This window comes from Danio rerio, chromosome 5 (genome assembly GCF_049306965.1).
Source record: "Danio rerio strain Tuebingen ecotype United States chromosome 5, GRCz12tu, whole genome shotgun sequence".
NCBI lineage: Eukaryota > Metazoa > Chordata > Actinopteri > Cypriniformes > Danionidae > Danio > Danio rerio.
In genome coordinates this window covers 69,277,501-69,293,982 of record NC_133180.1, presented here as the reverse complement: position 1 = coordinate 69,293,982, position 16,482 = coordinate 69,277,501, and the positions used below count along the sequence as shown (strand labels likewise).

At 37.3% G+C, this 16,482-nt stretch overlaps 2 protein-coding genes across 5 annotated transcripts in view; one reads left to right on the top strand and one right to left on the bottom strand.

Moving 5' to 3' along the window:
• Positions 1-16,482, top strand: part of cntrl (centriolin) — a 548,241-nt gene that overhangs the window by 96,968 nt on the left and 434,791 nt on the right. The gene's annotated exons all lie outside the window — the stretch shown is intronic.
• The window catches only part of LOC110437769 (transcription termination factor 1), a 13,264-nt gene continuing 2,268 nt past the window's right edge, over positions 5,487-16,482 (bottom strand). For 2 of the 4 annotated variants that reach the window (XM_068221550.2, XM_073951569.1), the window contains exons 3-10: positions 14,023-14,208; positions 10,610-10,688; positions 10,386-10,510; positions 9,347-9,554; positions 7,350-7,436; positions 7,193-7,258; positions 6,230-6,315; positions 5,487-5,783 (exon numbers count right to left, since the gene is read on the bottom strand). In XM_068221550.2, coding sequence (XP_068077651.1) covers positions 5,590-5,783; positions 6,230-6,315; positions 7,193-7,258; positions 7,350-7,436; positions 9,347-9,554; positions 10,386-10,510; positions 10,610-10,688; positions 14,023-14,208 — 1,031 coding nt within the window. In that variant the 3' untranslated portion in view covers positions 5,487-5,589. The remainder of the gene's footprint in view (positions 5,784-6,229; positions 6,316-7,192; positions 7,259-7,349; positions 7,437-9,346; positions 9,555-10,385; positions 10,511-10,609; positions 10,689-14,022; positions 14,209-16,482) is intronic. The other 2 variants (XR_012406461.1, XR_012406462.1) reach the window with 1 other exon arrangement.

Below are 16,482 nucleotides of genomic sequence, written 5' to 3'. Positions count from 1 at the left end.
CAGTAGGTAGTGCTGTTGTCCCGCAGCAAAAAGGTCGCTGGATCAAGCCTTGGCTGGGTCAGTTGGTATTTCTGTATGGAGTTTGCATGTGTTGGCGTGGGTTTCCTCCGGGTGCTCCGGTTTCCCCCACTGTCCAAAGGCGTGGTACAGGTGAATTGGGTAGGCTAAAACTGTCTGTAGTGTATGAGTGAATGAGTGTGTATGGATGTTTCCAAGAGATGGGTTGCAACTTTTTTTATACTGTTATAAGGGTCTTAAATTTCTCACCATTGATTTATCAACTTTGAATACTTTTGAAAACCCCGTGGACATCCTGCTTTGGTAACTAAAAAATATTTTCTGCTGTATTATTTTACTGGTACAGTGAAGTCTCCGCCTGGGGCCACGACCAGACTCGTCCACCTCATACCAGCAGAGCAGTTGGACTGAAGAAACACTGAACAAATTTGTGATCTGCTTTTGTTCTTTCGGATTAATACTGACAATCATGCATTTAATAGTTTATAAATAACACGAGCAATAAAAAAGCTATTGATTTCATGCTCGAATCTTTGTTCACAAGGTCATTGTTTGGATGGGAAATGATCAGGTGAGGAGAACCCAATTTTCACAACAGTTATATTATGGCGTTATCCCTAACTTACCATGTACTGTTTCTCAATTTAGCAGCCAAATATATCAGGGGCCTGATTCAGAAAGGAGGTTAAGTGAAAACTCAAGAGTATTTTAACCCTGAAATGAGTCAAATGGCAGGTTTGTTAAACTCGAGAAAGCAGGGTTAGTCAAGCCTGTTTCTGAAAGAGAGGTAACTTTAACTCAGAGTCAGTTACTGTGGTAACTTTCTCTGTGAACCTAACCTGGTCAGGAGCAGGTTTTATTCTCTAAACTCAGAGTTTCTGTCGGTCTCCACCCTTTTAAAGACGAAGCGGTATTTCTCACCTTAGCCTTACGGTTCCAACCATTTTAATGCTCATTTTGAATATGTGCATAAAAGCGATTGATGGAAACGTCATGATGCACATAACTTTTGAAAATATGCATAACAAACACGCACATAACTGAGTAGGATAAACTTTTATTCTATAGAAAATATGCGCATAAACTACAATGGAAACTATTACTTTACAAATTAGAGTATGTACATTAAAATAAGATCATATGATGATGAAAATGTGTGTGAACGGACAAACCAGCAGGCCGAGCACATTGTAAAATCTCTGAAATGTTTTTTTAGTCATTCTAAAATGCCTAAACTGTTTCAGTATTAGTGTATATCATTATTTACCTCATAGCGACTGGTGTGTGTCTGTATCACTTGATCAATAAAAAGGCAGACACACTAGTGCACTGTTGAATCTAATAAAACTGATAAACATTAATAAAAGTTTAGAAAAATTTCATAAACGTCACACATTACATTACTTATTTTATTACACTTAAATATTTTAATACTTTAAATGTAAAATTACGCGTTAACTTGAACAGCTGTTTTCCCAGGCTGTCTCTGTTTCACTAATGGTTACTACTTTAAAAATATATGATCATATTTGCTATGACTTTGCATGATCACATCAAATTCAGCTGCAGAAAGAAATGATGATCCCTTTTTTTAAGATGTTGCCATGGTCACTCGTAATATCTGCGCTCCATTGATAATGCCTTTTTATAGTCACGGTACGCACGCTTACCTCTGAGTTGGTCTACTCAAAGCTGATTGACCAAACTCAGATCCGCTATTCTGAAACTGAAAACTCTGAGTTTTTAATCTCTCTGTAGATCAACTTAAGAGTTCAAGTTTAAACTCTGAGTTGTTTGAACCTCCTAACTGAAACAGGCCCCAGATCCTGCCAGTAAGGATAAGAGGACCCCTTTTGTTAAAGTGAAGCAGGGCTTTGAATTTCCCACCTTCACAGGCTGACTCTTGGGATAGGATCATGACTTCTGGAGTTCTGATACATTTTGTCATTTTAGAATGTTAAATTCTAATTCTGTGGTTATTTTGGCGAAAGTAACATATAACAATTCTGAGACAGTAATATTGTAAGGTAAGGGTTTACTTTTAAATAACAGTAACAAGTAATCTGTATTACAGTTTGGAAGCAACTTGCACAACACTGGTGTGTATACTGCAAATGGCATTTGTGCGTGACTCATCGTTTCAGAAAGGCTTGAACAACCTCCACCGCAAATACATGAAATAAACCCACTTGGTATTTTTGACTAATGTTGTGAAAAAAAGATTCTGGTCTGCAAAATATTTTAAGTCTCTAAGTCAAACTTTTCAAAAAATGACAAAGTCTGAGATCTCCGAAGCCTTCAGGCAAAGCAGTTTATTGTTACAGCATCAGTAACAACAGAGACAGGTTGTTCCAGTGTCTGCCGAACATAGGCTTGCACACAGTTAAAAATACATTTCTGTGTCTTAATACTCCACCCAAATTTACACATTACACACCTCCATCAACTTCTCCGCTAATGGTATCTTAAATCTCTCAGGTGCCTGCCACCAATAGAATCTCAGGGTCTTTCAGGGGTCTTACCCATGTCCAGTTAAGGTCTTTCCTTCCTGTTTCAAAAGTGATGACTCAGCAAAAAAAAAAACAATGCTCAACAATATATCTTGTTCACTGTCCACTGAGCTGTCAACTGTAAGTTCAGCTGAAGTTCATAGGTACTCATAATTTTTTAGATGTCAGTACAAATGAGAGTGGGTGCACGTGCAGGTGCCTTATCATGACTTACAGAACAGAACGCAGGTGTCCTTATGGCCTTGCATCCATAAATCTACCCTCAGTGTGACATTAATGCTGCTCTTCTAATTTATCTTTTCATCTCTGATTGCATTTACACAGAACGACTTTTTCATTTACCAAAGCACACATACCTGATAATAATGCAACAGGCATGGGTAATAATACAATAGATAATAATAATAATAATAATAATACTGAAATCACTCGAATAAGCGTATAAATGAGAGTAATACATTCATCGGAAATTCATCAGAAGACACAATGAATTCCCCAACACTAATGAGCTGTATTTCAGCTTCATCCGAGTCTGTCTCTGTCATAACGCATGATGAGAAGCAGACACGTATGTGCACTGTTGCCAGATATAACAGACTGTTTTCTCTGAATCTGAGACTGAAGCTCTTGCTAGATTTTCTAGAAACATCGCCTGCATCCGAAATCAGCTACTACACTGCAAAAAATGCTTTTCTTGCTTAGATTTTTTGTCTTGTTTCTAGTCTAAATATCTAAAATTTCTTATATCAAGAAGCATTTTCTATACAAGCAAAACATATTGTCTTGTTTTGAGAAATAATATGCCAATATTAAGTGAGTTTTTCTTTAAAACAAGCAAAATAATCTGCCAATGGGGTAAGCAAATTAATCTTGTTTTTTCTTTTGACGTAAGATTAATTTGCTTATCCCATTGGCAGATTATTTTGCTTGTTTTAAAGAAAAACTCACTTAATATTGGCATATTATTTCTCAAAACAAGACAATATGTTTTGCTTGTCTAGAAAACTCTTCTTGATTTAGGAATTTTTAGATATTTGGACTAGAAACAAGACAAAAAAATCTAAGTAAGAAAAGCATTTTTTGCAGTGTACTCAGTAGGTACTGCATTTGAATTCAAATATACTACTCTACCGTTATAAAAGTACATTCTAGACGGTATGAATGCGAGTGGTATCAAAAAGCATAGAATCACCAAGAGGCGACACTCTGGTGCAATATGGGAAACAGCCACTAGATGGCATTTTTGGAATAAAAATTTCAATAGAACGACAGCATATTATGAGTCTGTAAAATAAACTATTAAAATTACTGATGATTTTTATAATAAGTGTTGTATTGTCGTCTTTCAGGTTGTATCTCAGCTTTAATGCACTTTTTAAACAAATAAATAAAAAACAAAGCAGCTGCTTGCCATCGCGACAGCAGTAAGATCCAATCGACAGCTGACCGCTTTCACTCCAAAATGGCGAAATCCTAAAATATAGCTGACAAGAAGAAAATATTTTATGACTCCAGACACTTCTTTAACACAGTGGCATTATGCAGTGATTGAAGCAATGTTTTTTTAAGCCATTTCTAGACTCAAATCGTATGTGGATAACAGTACCTGTGAAAGCTCATTGCTTAGAATCAGAAAGAGCTTTATTGCAAGTTCACACATACGAGGAATTTCTTTTCATGACAGCTTCTACAGCGCAACAGAATTACATACCAAACAAAAAAAAATGATCATAAATATATTTTAAAAATAGAAGTAGCGAATGCAAATATACAAATTGACAAGTGTGTGTACAGGTACATTACTATATTCGTCATATGCACAGCTGTTGAGTGTAAATTAGCATTTAAAGTGTGTTGTTAAATAAGTGTATTTGATTATAATAAGTGTATAGCAAGTAGTGTTGTTGGTTCTACAATTATTATTATCAAGTGTTCATGAGATGGATTGCCTAAGGGAAGAAACTGTTTCTATGTGCTCAAACACACTGCCGTCGTCAAGGGTTGTTGCTAGATCAGATATGTTTGAGGCTGAAAGTATTTAAATTATTCCTAAAATATTGTATTTTATTAACATCTACCCCAACCGTCACAGTACTGTAAAAATATTAATTATTGTTATACAGTGTTACAAAAATTATGCTATATTGATGTGCGTATGCGCAGCTGTATCCTATCGAGAATACATATGTTGGATAAGTTGGCGGTTCATTCCACAGTGGCGACCCCTGATGAATAAAGGGACTAAGGCGAAGGAAAACGAATAATTTAAAATTCAAACTGACTATACTTTTACTTGAGTACAATAAATATATGAATTGCAGTTCAGTGCATCTGATATTACTGCCAATAATGTATTTTCCTCAAGCTTCCTCATAGTAAGCAACTGGTTTGTTTCAGGTAGAAGTAACTTATATATTAAAAGGGTTTAAAAAGAGGCTTGCCTTATCTCTAGATAACATTTGTATGGATTTATTGATTCATAATTGTAGAAAGAAAATAATCTGACCTGCACATTCTAATGGCCTGTTTTAATTAAGCGTTATACGATTTAGTACAGTATGTTATTTTTAGGTGACGCGGTGGCACAGTAGGTAATGGTCACCTCACAGCAAGGTCACTGGTTTGAGTCTCGGCTGGGTCAGTTGGTATTTCTGTGTGGAGTTTGCATGTTCTCCCTGTGGGTTTCCTCTGGCTGCTCCGGTTTTTCCCTCACAAATCCAAAGACATGCAGTACAGTTGAATTGGGTAGGCTAAACTGTCAGTAATTGTATGTGTATGTATGGTAGTTTCCCAGTGATGGGTTGCAGTTGGAAGGGTACTGCTGCGTAAAATATATGCTGTATAAGTTGGCGGTTCATTCCGCTGTGGCGACCCCGGATTAATAAAGGGACTAAGCCGACAAGAAAATGAATGAATAAATGCTATTTTTGTCCAACTCCACTGTCAAATGTCCAGAAAACCTTTTAAAATATCTGTTTATTTACTGCTAAATTAACTGACATGTACAACTTGAAATTAGATTTTAAGGCCTGTAATATTTACACTGTTGGCTCACAGTTGATTAAGTTGAGCTGTTGCTCTCCTGCTGGCCAGTCTCTTCATCACTGTCACAGCAATCTTCATCATTAATGTCCTGAAAAATTCTTGAAAGCCGGAACCGCTGCTTCTGCTCTAGCTTGAGATCACTGCCATAACGGTATTCACATTTTGACTGCAGGCCTGGAAGAGTCTTCTCATACAGAAAGGTAACAATCTCTGAAAGACAACCCAACAGACATGCATTAAAAGGCAATTCAAACTCCTGCCACTACAGGCGCTACTACTTTTTTAATCAAACAACTGTTTTAATCGTACTCCAAAAATAGTTTTAACAAGACTGTTTTTTTTTTTGGCAACTTGAGTTTCCATCTCTGAAGTGTACTATGGAAAACAAAAGAAAGCAGTGTAGACCATTTCAATGTGGTCTTGTCATTGGCCCATGAACATTTCCTGCTTGTTCTTAAACTATTTCATAACTGTAACAAGAGGCAATTCAATCTTAACTTAATGTTAAAACAGCTATCATAATGTTATGTATTAATATGTGGCTCTTTTTTGGATTCTTGAAAGCTATAAAAATTAAAAATGTATAACAGGAAATTGGTTGGGACAATTGTTTTTGTTTACATCCCTCAAATTGGTCTGTAAGAGAAAACACCAACCTCTAAAACACTTGTTTTTCCAACCTGGAACATAGCGGGCTTTAAGATGGCGCCATCTTAACTGAGCATATGCTGGAGGGACATCCCTATGAGACAAAGAGGACAAAGATGAGACGCCAAATATGATTAAATCACCAGCTGCATTATTATGCCTGAACAAGAGGAATTCCAACAAAATATGTTTTATAGTAAGAGCAGGCTGGCAAGAATTACATTTAGGTGGGTCTTCGGTATTGAGTAAATACAAATAAGTTAACCTAGAATGTCCAATTCGACATTTAGTATAGAAAGTTTGATCATGTCTGGTCTCAAAATTATAATTTGCTAAGTGTCTTTCATTTATTTTCAGGTTTATTTAATGTCATTTATATTTATGCAGTTTTCCCATTCCCTTTAAGTACACTGTTTTCCACAAAGGCATCCTTGGGTGCTGAAGTGAAGTTTCATAAAATAATTTCGAGAGGAGCACGTGATATGATTGTGCACTGCTGGCCACTCATCCGTAATCAGAAATAATCCAATCAGAATGATCCTAGCTTAATATAAATGGATCACTTTCTCCTTATTGCTCTATCTTCTTTCTGGAAGAATCCCCCCTTCCACCCCATCTCCTCCTTTTTCTCCTCTTCTAAAGGGGGAGCGATCGAGACCTACCTGATCTCGGATCCCCTGATATGCTTCTAAACCAGGCGGGAGCCCTGGGCTCATATATCTCCGAGCTCAGGGTTCTCTCCCGGGACAGCAAGCTAAACCTGCTATAAATGCCAACCATATCTAAGTGGGAACTCTTGAATTATAATTGGGTAAACGGGCAGTGGGCAGGTTATAGAAACCAAAACAAAGACAGACATTCTGACACAGAAAACATATTTCTTTAAACTTGAATATTATTGAGAACTAGCAAGATTCTACCGGGAAGTAATGGATTTACTCTCCCAGATATATTCAGAAAATAATTCTCACCCAAAAACAGCTGTGAGATCCTCCCAGTCGACATCCACAGCATCCTCCACTTGCATTTCATACATTCTGTGTCAACAGATTTTTGAAAAAGTACAATTCAGGAAAAACGTTAAGGCAATATGAGAGCAATACAAACATGTAAATCAAGATCTCCTACGCCCTAATAAGTCTGATTTTGGCCTCCTGAGCTATCTTTCCTTTAAATGTAATCCCTGGGGACATCCGTGCAGTAAGTATAGACATCCTTTGGGGTAAATCAGAAAAATTAGGACAATGTTGAAAAACAAATGCATGAAAATAACAGAATATACTGTAATGGCTCGTTTCCACTGAGTGGTACCGTACGATACAGTTCGGGTTGGTACGGGTCACCTTTATCAGGCTTGCGTTTTCACTACCAAGGGTACCCTTTTGTTGGGCGTGGTGTACGACAAAGTTTCAGTTGCATTATTCTCGCTAGAGGAAATGTCTACAATAAAGCTGTACGGGTCGCTCACATATTATATGAGCAGCACTTCTCACAAAACAGATGCTTTACACACAGAAATACTTGTTTATAAATGTTTATTACTAACTTTTCTATGAACAGGATTTGATTATAACTGCAGATTAATGACATCGCAAAATGGCCTACGGTAACGTCTGTGATTATATTAAATAAATTCAAGAGTTCACACTTAGCTGATGATTAATTATAAAGCTTGTTTGGCATGCTGTCCCGGGAGAGAGCCCTGAGCTCATGAGATCCTCGAGCCCAGGGCTCCCTCCCGTTGCAAAGCGGGAGGGGAGTTTGAGCTCAGGTAGATCTCGAGAACTCCCCTGCTGTAGCAAGTGAATGCTCTTGAAAGTAATTACTAACTAGGAGCGTGTCTATGTTGACAATTTGGATTGTTTAATTGACTTAATTGCATGTTTTTAGGCGGTGGGAGGAAACCGGGGAACCCGGGGGAAACCCACGTGAGCACGGGGAGAAGTGCAAAACTCCGCACAGAAATGTCTGCTAGTTTTGGTAAAGCCAGGAACCAGAGACATTCTTGCTGTGAGGCGACAGTGCTAGGCACTGGGCCACCGTGTCACCCGTCTAAGAAGGAGGCGTAGGGGAGGAAGGGGGGACTCTTTAAAACGAAGATAGCAATGGAATAAACCCCAGGGTATTTATAGTAGTTTAGGAGTCATCTGATTGGATCGTAGTGAATTGGATAATGCGGGTCAGCTGCTAGCAATCATAAGCACGTGATCCTCTCGAAATTTGTTTATACATAAACTTCACTAAATGAACCTATATGAACACATACAGCCCCTTAACAGTCTCTGATATGTTACCAAGTACAGAAAAACTACACACAGCAGACATGTCATCCTTATTTAGGTTTAAAACAACACAAAATATAGCCTACAGTCAGTGAAAACCTCTCATCTGTGTCTGTAATCTATAGCAGCACATGTAGCCTCTGTTAGAGAGTCATTCCATCATTCTCAGTTCATATTAGTCCAAAAGGTGATGATAAAAATTAAAACAAGGCAGTTTGTTCAAGTTTGCTGAAGAAATAATGTGCTCTTTTTTCCGGCTTCTCCTTTATTTCACACTTCACTCTCGCGTTTTTCAGTGTCTGACAGGATCGGGTTTTAAAAGCACGTCAATAACCAAGCGCACGTTATTATCATCAGCTCAAGAAGTTTATTTCAGATATAGACGCGCGGCGAGCGCAAGCAAGAAAGTTAAACCCCTTGCGCTTCAGACTGGCTCATAAAAAACTCTGAGGCACAGGGTAGATTCTGCTATACTCCATGGCTTTGTGGCTGTTCATCAAGACAACGACGATCGACCATGGCTCGTTATTATATGTATATATAATTCTGCTGTAATCTCTCGGCTGTATGTGTATTTTAAACATGGCGGGTTTTTTGCTTTCATTCTAGCTAGTTGCATAAGCGAATGGCGTATCTCTGTAAACCAATAGCGTTCAGCTGCACGTCTAGCTCCGCCTTTTGATACCCTTTCTCATGTTTGTTACCCTTTCGAAAAGGTGCCGAATAAGTGGTATGGTACGGTTCGGTACGCCTTTGACAGTGGAAACGGCCATAAAAGCATACCAAACTGAACCGTACCATATGGTACTACTCAGTGGAAATAGGCCAGAAGTGCTCTCTCACCATTTATCTCTGCATCTGTTCCAGCATCGAGTTTTCACCTGCTCAGCAATTTTGGTCCAGGGCAATTTTTGGTACAGTATTTCTCTACTGACTCTTTTCGGTCTCTTTTTATTAGGGTTGGCAGATTTCAGCACAGATACAACATGGTCACGCACAGCCCTTAAAAGCCTCTGCACCTCCTTTGTTGTCCACGGTCCCCTTCTTTTACCTGTGTGATGAATAATGATGATATTAAAACAACTATAAACGTCAATAACCTGCAATCGACAGCATAGTTGAAGAACAGGGCTCAACAATAAGGACTGCCCTATGGCCCGGGGCCAGTGTGAAAGATGCTTTGGACAGTAGACAGGATTAATACTGGCCCGATTGGGAAAGTGCTGCCTTGTCACTAAAGTTTAACTTGCCTGCGACTATTAGTCAATTGTGTACATTTTAAGCTTGAGCTTTTTGGTCTTAAAATGCTATCTTCTCTGATGTCGATTGCTTTTCGGATCCTCCTATCTGTTTTGAAGCACGCTATTTTTTTCCGTATCCTGGTAACAACCAGTACAGCAAAGAAACGGCAACATGGCTGCAATATCAAATTAAAAGGCTAAATTAAAAATGTTTATAACGTCTTGGAAGCAGACATTTACATGAAAACACAACGAAAAAAATGGTGATTATTTTTATTTTTTATTTAATTAATTTATTTTTTTGCACAATTTGCCAGTCAGCCACCTTTTGTTAAATAATTTCAAACTGCAATAAAATACCTCCACATTTCCCATAATGCAATTTTCGTTTGCATAGCTCTGAATTGTGCTCATACATTTATTAACATTTTTCAAATATTGAAATTCTAGATTCACAGAAGTTATTTTTGACACATTATTTAAAATATGTGGCTAAAAAATAAGCATTAACTTGTCTTTTTTATTTTTATTTTTTTAATGGGGCCAGTGAAAATCTGAACCATTGGCCCGATTGGACCAGTAGAAAAAATCCTTAGTGTTGAACCCTGAAGAATATGAGAGGCTCAATGAATTAGACTTACTAAGGTGTGAAAACCGCTTCTCAAGAGAGTAAGAACTTCGATCTGTCTTTTTAGAAATCTTTTGCCAGTCCTTGCCATATCGTGCATGATACTTCAGCAGCGATTTGTCTTCTTTTTCAGTAAAACTTTTGAGAAAAGCAAGAAATCACTGAGGTTAAGCACAGAACAAAATTTCAAGCAGAGTAGAACTATGATATGATCCATGTAAATAATATTCTACTTACTTTCCCTTATTGTTTTTATCATCATAAATCTTTGTTCCACGGGTGTAAACATCATGACAAGGCCTGGGAATTCCTTCCGCTGATCAATTTTGATTTAGAAAAAAGAAGAACAGCTTTATTGAGCAACAAAATGTCAAATTCTCAGCATAGTTTCTTATAATGTTCAATATGCACTCATGTCTTTATTAAAGAATTCATCACTACTCACTTTAAAGCTCTACTAAATGTAAATGGATTCATTTCATAAGACAAACATAAGCTATATTAAAGGGCACCTATGGTAAAAATCTACTTTTCAAGCTGTTTGGACAGATCTGTGTGTTGGTATAGTGTATAGACCGTCATACTGGGGTGATATGAACACACACAGTCCTTGTTTTTCAATTTAACTACAAAAAAAAGGGGTCAGCCAATTGGAGCTGTTTTCAAATCGATCGCACCATTACGTAGGTGTGCGATCCCCCCGCCCACCGAATTGATTGACAGCTGCACGCATTAACATGTTCCGGTAGTCACCTGTATATGTCAACAAGTCCAGGCAGTCATACGCAAAGCAACCGGGAATAAAAGGTCTGTTCTGTTCGCTAGGATCAGCAATCATCATCAAATGTGATTAAGAGTAAGTTTCACATGTTTAAAGTGTTTTAAAACAGAGTATGTGTGTAATTAATTACAGCGTTTTACTTCAGCAGCACAGCCGCGTGTCAGAACAATTATAAAAGAAGACGCTTCAATCCCGGTTTGTGGAAGTTAAATCAGGTTTATTTTGTACATTAGCATAACAGATATCCACACAGTACTTGAGGTTAGCCTTAACTAAGCTAAGCGCGCTCTGTCTGCCTGCCTGCCTGCGTGCGTGCGTGCGTGCGTGCGTGTGTGTGTGTGTGCACGGGCGCGCGCGTTAACTTTGTAATGATATTGTGTGTGACTCATCAATGCAACTTCACAATACTGATTAGTAAAGGTTAGTTCTTACTGCAGTATCTCACAAACGCTACGTGAGACCTTCTTCCTTTAAGTCTGTCTGTTGTCTGACGCAGCTGAGGGAGGAGGCATGTAGAAATAGTGGGCGGGAAAGACTCGGCTTAAAGGCGCAGTACGACAAAACCACCCCCTGCTGGAAATCAGTATAAAACAGCATCTTGTAAAAGGTATAATGAAAAATCTGATGGGTATTTTGATCTGAAACTTTATATACACATTCTAGAGACGCAAAAGACTTGTATTAAATCTGAAAAAAGGGGTAACCTAGGTGCCCTTTAATAAAAAATCTTTCTCTATGAATCCATTTAACGCAAGGGAACAGACCTCCTGAACAGACAATTCACTCAAAAATACAAATTTGCTACCAATTAATTGTGTACATATTGTGAAATTTTAAATTGTGAAATATATATAGCAAAATTTGCCATGTACTTCTGAAATGAGGCAACAGACACATGTAAAGTGCTAAGTGTTGAGTGTTTATGCATCAAGTCATATCACTCAGCTCATAATAAACTTCTAAACAAAACTCATGTATTGATATTATCTCCTGCCCATGTTTTTATATACATTAAACCAACCATTAACCACTCTTAATACATCTTTGTCTGTAACAATTGTTGCATATAATTAAACTTTTGCATATGTTTTATTCACAACACAACTCAGGAGCTGTTAGGGTCTGATGATACACTAAATCACTTATGTACTTTTACAGCAGTGTTTAATTCAGTAGTATCTTCGCTATATTCATTCATTTAGTTTTTCCTTGTAGATTTATTTATTTTTGGCTGTTCTTTTTCCATACTGAGACAGTGACCCTTAACCATGATACAAACCAGACACGGTTTAATTTTAAAATGGACTAAATATGACAAAAGATGTGCTCTGAATGTTTATTATGAAGCTACTTAAATTATAAGACTGGTAACGACCCATCTGATTTACAGTGAGAATACAGGTTGAAATGCAGCTCGACTTGTATACCAATATTGTGAACAAATAGCAAAGAAATTTTACACCCACCGGCAACTTTATTAGGTACACCTTACTAGTACTGTGTTGGACCCTCTTTTGCCTTCAGAGCTGCCTTAATCCTTAGTGGCACAGATTCACAAGGTACTGGAAATATTCCTCAGAGATTTTGCTCCATATTGACATTACAGCATCACACAGTTGCTGCAGATTTGCTGCACATCCATGACGCGAATTTCCCATTTCACCACTTCTTAAAGGGGCTCTATTGGATTGAGATCTGGTGACTGTGAAGGCCATTTGACTACAGTGAATTCATCATCATGTTCAAGAAACCAGTCTGAGATGATTCACGCTTTATGACATGAGTGTGTTATCCTGCTGAAGATGGGTACACTATGGTCATAAAGGGATGGACATGGTCAGCAACATTACTCAGGTAGTCTGTCATTGAAATGATGCTCAATTGGTACTAATGAGGACAAAATGTGCCAAGAAAATCTCCCCCACACCATTACACCACCAGCAGCCTGAACCGTTTATTCAAGACAGGATGGATTCATGCTTTCATGTTGTTGACACCAAATTCTACTATCCGAATATCGCAGCAGAAACGTTTTTCCAATCTTCTATTGTCCAATTTTGGTGAGCTTGTGCCAACTGTAGCCTCAGTTTCCTGTTCTTAGCTGACAGGAGTGGCACCCGCTGTGGTCTTCTGCTGCTGTAGCCCATCTGCCTCAAGGTTGGATGCGTTGTGCATTCAGAGATGCTCTTCTGCATACCTCAGTGGTAACGAGTGATTATTTGAGTAACTTGCCTTTCTGTCAGCTGAAACTAGTCTGGCCGTTCTCCTCTGACCTCTGCCATCAAAAAGGCATTTGCACCCACAGAACTGCCTCTCACTGGATATTTTCTCTTTTTCAGACCATTCTCTGTAACCCTAGAGATGGTTGTGCGTGGAAATCCCTGTAGATCAGCAGTTTCTGAAATACTCAGACCAGCTCGTCTGACACCAACAACCATGCCACATTCAAAGTCACTTAAATCACCTTTCTTCCCCATTCTGATGCTCGGTTTGATCTGCAGCAGATCGGGTTGACCATGCCTGCATGCCCTAATGCATTGAATTGCTGCCATGTGATTGGCTGATTAGAAATTTGTGTAAACGAGCACCTGGTACCTAATAAAGTGGCCAGTAGCCTACTTCCATAATAATGTACTAGACTAGTACAGACTAGAATGTACATATTTGTATGGCTCTAAATGTCTTTATCGACACATTGCTGCAAATTTTCAGAAAAGGTGCCATAAACACAGTCTTCAAAATCAGACATAAAATTGGTCACTTGAAATCAGAAAAATTTTCTGGGAAATTCTACTACCCACCTAACATAATGTGTTTAAACTACACAGAAGGATGATAACCTTACACACATAAGAAGTTAAACACTCACCAATCCTTTCAAAAAACCTGTACTTCCTTTTTAACTTTGCCAGTTTCTTGGTATTGTTTGGGAACCGTTTGGGATGAAAGAGCATGACCGCATCTTTCACTTGTGTGAGGGCCAGAAAGTCGCTTACGTTCTGTCTTAACCTCTCATTTTCTGCTTTAGAAAATCTTCCATGTCTCAGTGCGATCCCTGTGACATAAGAGTAAAAGGCAAAGCATAACTTTTTATGAACACTTTTTTTAAGTATAATAAAGCAGTACTTTTATGTGAATGTTTATGTATAATGATGTGCTTTATACTACATTTATATTTATAAATATGCTGCTTTATAAATGTTGTAAAGATACCAACATCTGACTTCACTTTGATGCCTAAATTAAATGGAGCCCTCACTTTTAGTTTATCGACACTGCAGTGTTTCTCTCAGCTGAATAGTTGAATATAAACATAAAAGAAATGCTAAATATATTTGGTGAACAGTCAAGCAATAAAAACAATATAATTGTTGTAGCTGGTGAGTTTAGCTTAATGTCGTTATATGTTTAAATAACGCTTTATACAGTGCCCAGCATATATAACACAGACAACCCTTAAAATCTGTCAAATCTTTAGGATGCTTTACAATAATATATTTGTGCATATATATTAGATAAACAGTCACTGACTAATGGATAAAATATTAATTTTTAAAATGGGGTGTACTCATTTATGCTGCGCACCGTATGTTTTAACAAGCGTTGGTCCACAATAAAATGTTTTTTTGTAAACAAACCCAAGTATACAGCAGAGATGTCCAAACTAGGGCCATCTGAGAAGAGAGGGAGAATTTTGGGGAGGGTTGGGGTTAATGCTTTTAATACACTTTTAATTTAAAGTAAAAGTATAACTTGAGTTGTTTCAGCCATGTAAGTTTACTGGGCGTTCTGTATTTTTATAATAATTGTTTTGTTTTGATAATAAGCTATCTAATATGCATTATAAGCAATATCTTCCTAATTTGAGTTCAACTTGTTTTCAGAAAGGTAAGGTCAATTTACTTGTGTTAACTGTTTGCTCTAGAGAAAAATTAGTGTTTCATTTGTGAATATTTAAAAAAATAAATTTAAATATGTGTTAAGTTAATGTCTTTTTAGTTCCTTTTTTTAACTAACAATCACTGCATTTTAGCAATAAGAAGCTACGATGCAGACTATCGAGCTGAAGCTTGAAAACAAAACTAAACCGCAAATCAAATCGAAATCGCAATATCTGTCAAAAAAAAATTAAATCACAATTAGATATTTTACCCAAATTGCGCAGGCAATGGCGTAGAATTGGCATGGACGGAGGGGACGTGTCCTCACCAATATCCACCAATTGCTGAAATGTCCCTACCAATAACTTAAACAACTTTAAAATAAAGTGATGCTCCTTCAACTCTTAACCTACACGTGCACCAAGTCAAGTTCACCGTGATACTATTAACTAAGACTGTGCAATTAATTAAAATTCAGTTTTGATTTTGGCCTCTATGATTATAACAAAACAATAATTGAGAAAGCAGTTAAATTGCGTCAAACACCTCTCTAAATTTCTCTACACTCATTACTCCTCAAAGCCACACTGCAGTAAAATCATGTAAATTGACTTTTGCAGCATGGGACAGGATTGTTATTTGTATTATTAAGTGTTTGTTTTATATTACTATTACTTTATTATTATTAAGTACTTTAATCATGTTTTTAAAAGTGTGAAACAGAATTTGTGCTGTTCATTGCAGCTCTAGGGACATCCCCACCAATGTCAAGAGTGAATCTACGCCCTTGCGCACAGCCCTGCCGCAGACACCCTGCATTGACATGAAAACCAAAACATGTCCCTGTTCCTGCTTAATCTCACATGTATTTATTTTTTTAATAATTATCAGTTTTTAAATATCAAAAAAGACAGTGTAGTAAGACAGACAGACAGACAGACAGAATGACTGACAGACTGACTGACTGACAGACAGACAGACAGACAGACAGATAGATGGGCCTTTCTTCAACTACGGGAACTTTTAGCCTCGTGAAGTTGAGTAAAAAAAACTTGTTCAAAATTAATGTAACAGCCTCATAAGTTTAAACAATTTGTCTAATTTTAAGATCTGTAAAAGGACAAACTTGGATAAGAAGAGAAACATTTTCCATTGTGACCTGAACAAATGTCATTTCCACCACATCTCAATATACAGCTTTTATTTCAAAATGAATTAAATTATGGCAGTCAAACAATGTCTAGGATCCTTTTTGTATCTAGTTCTTTCCACTATATAATAAATATACATTTGTCAATGAAATACATTACTGGTATGCTGAATTGTACACCTGTCACACTCTAAAATTTTAAAACTTAATTTGGTTAAGAGCTTCTAAAAAATAAATCAACTGAATTTGTATATTAGATAGAGCATGAACTTATACATTGTGAATACACTTTTAATGT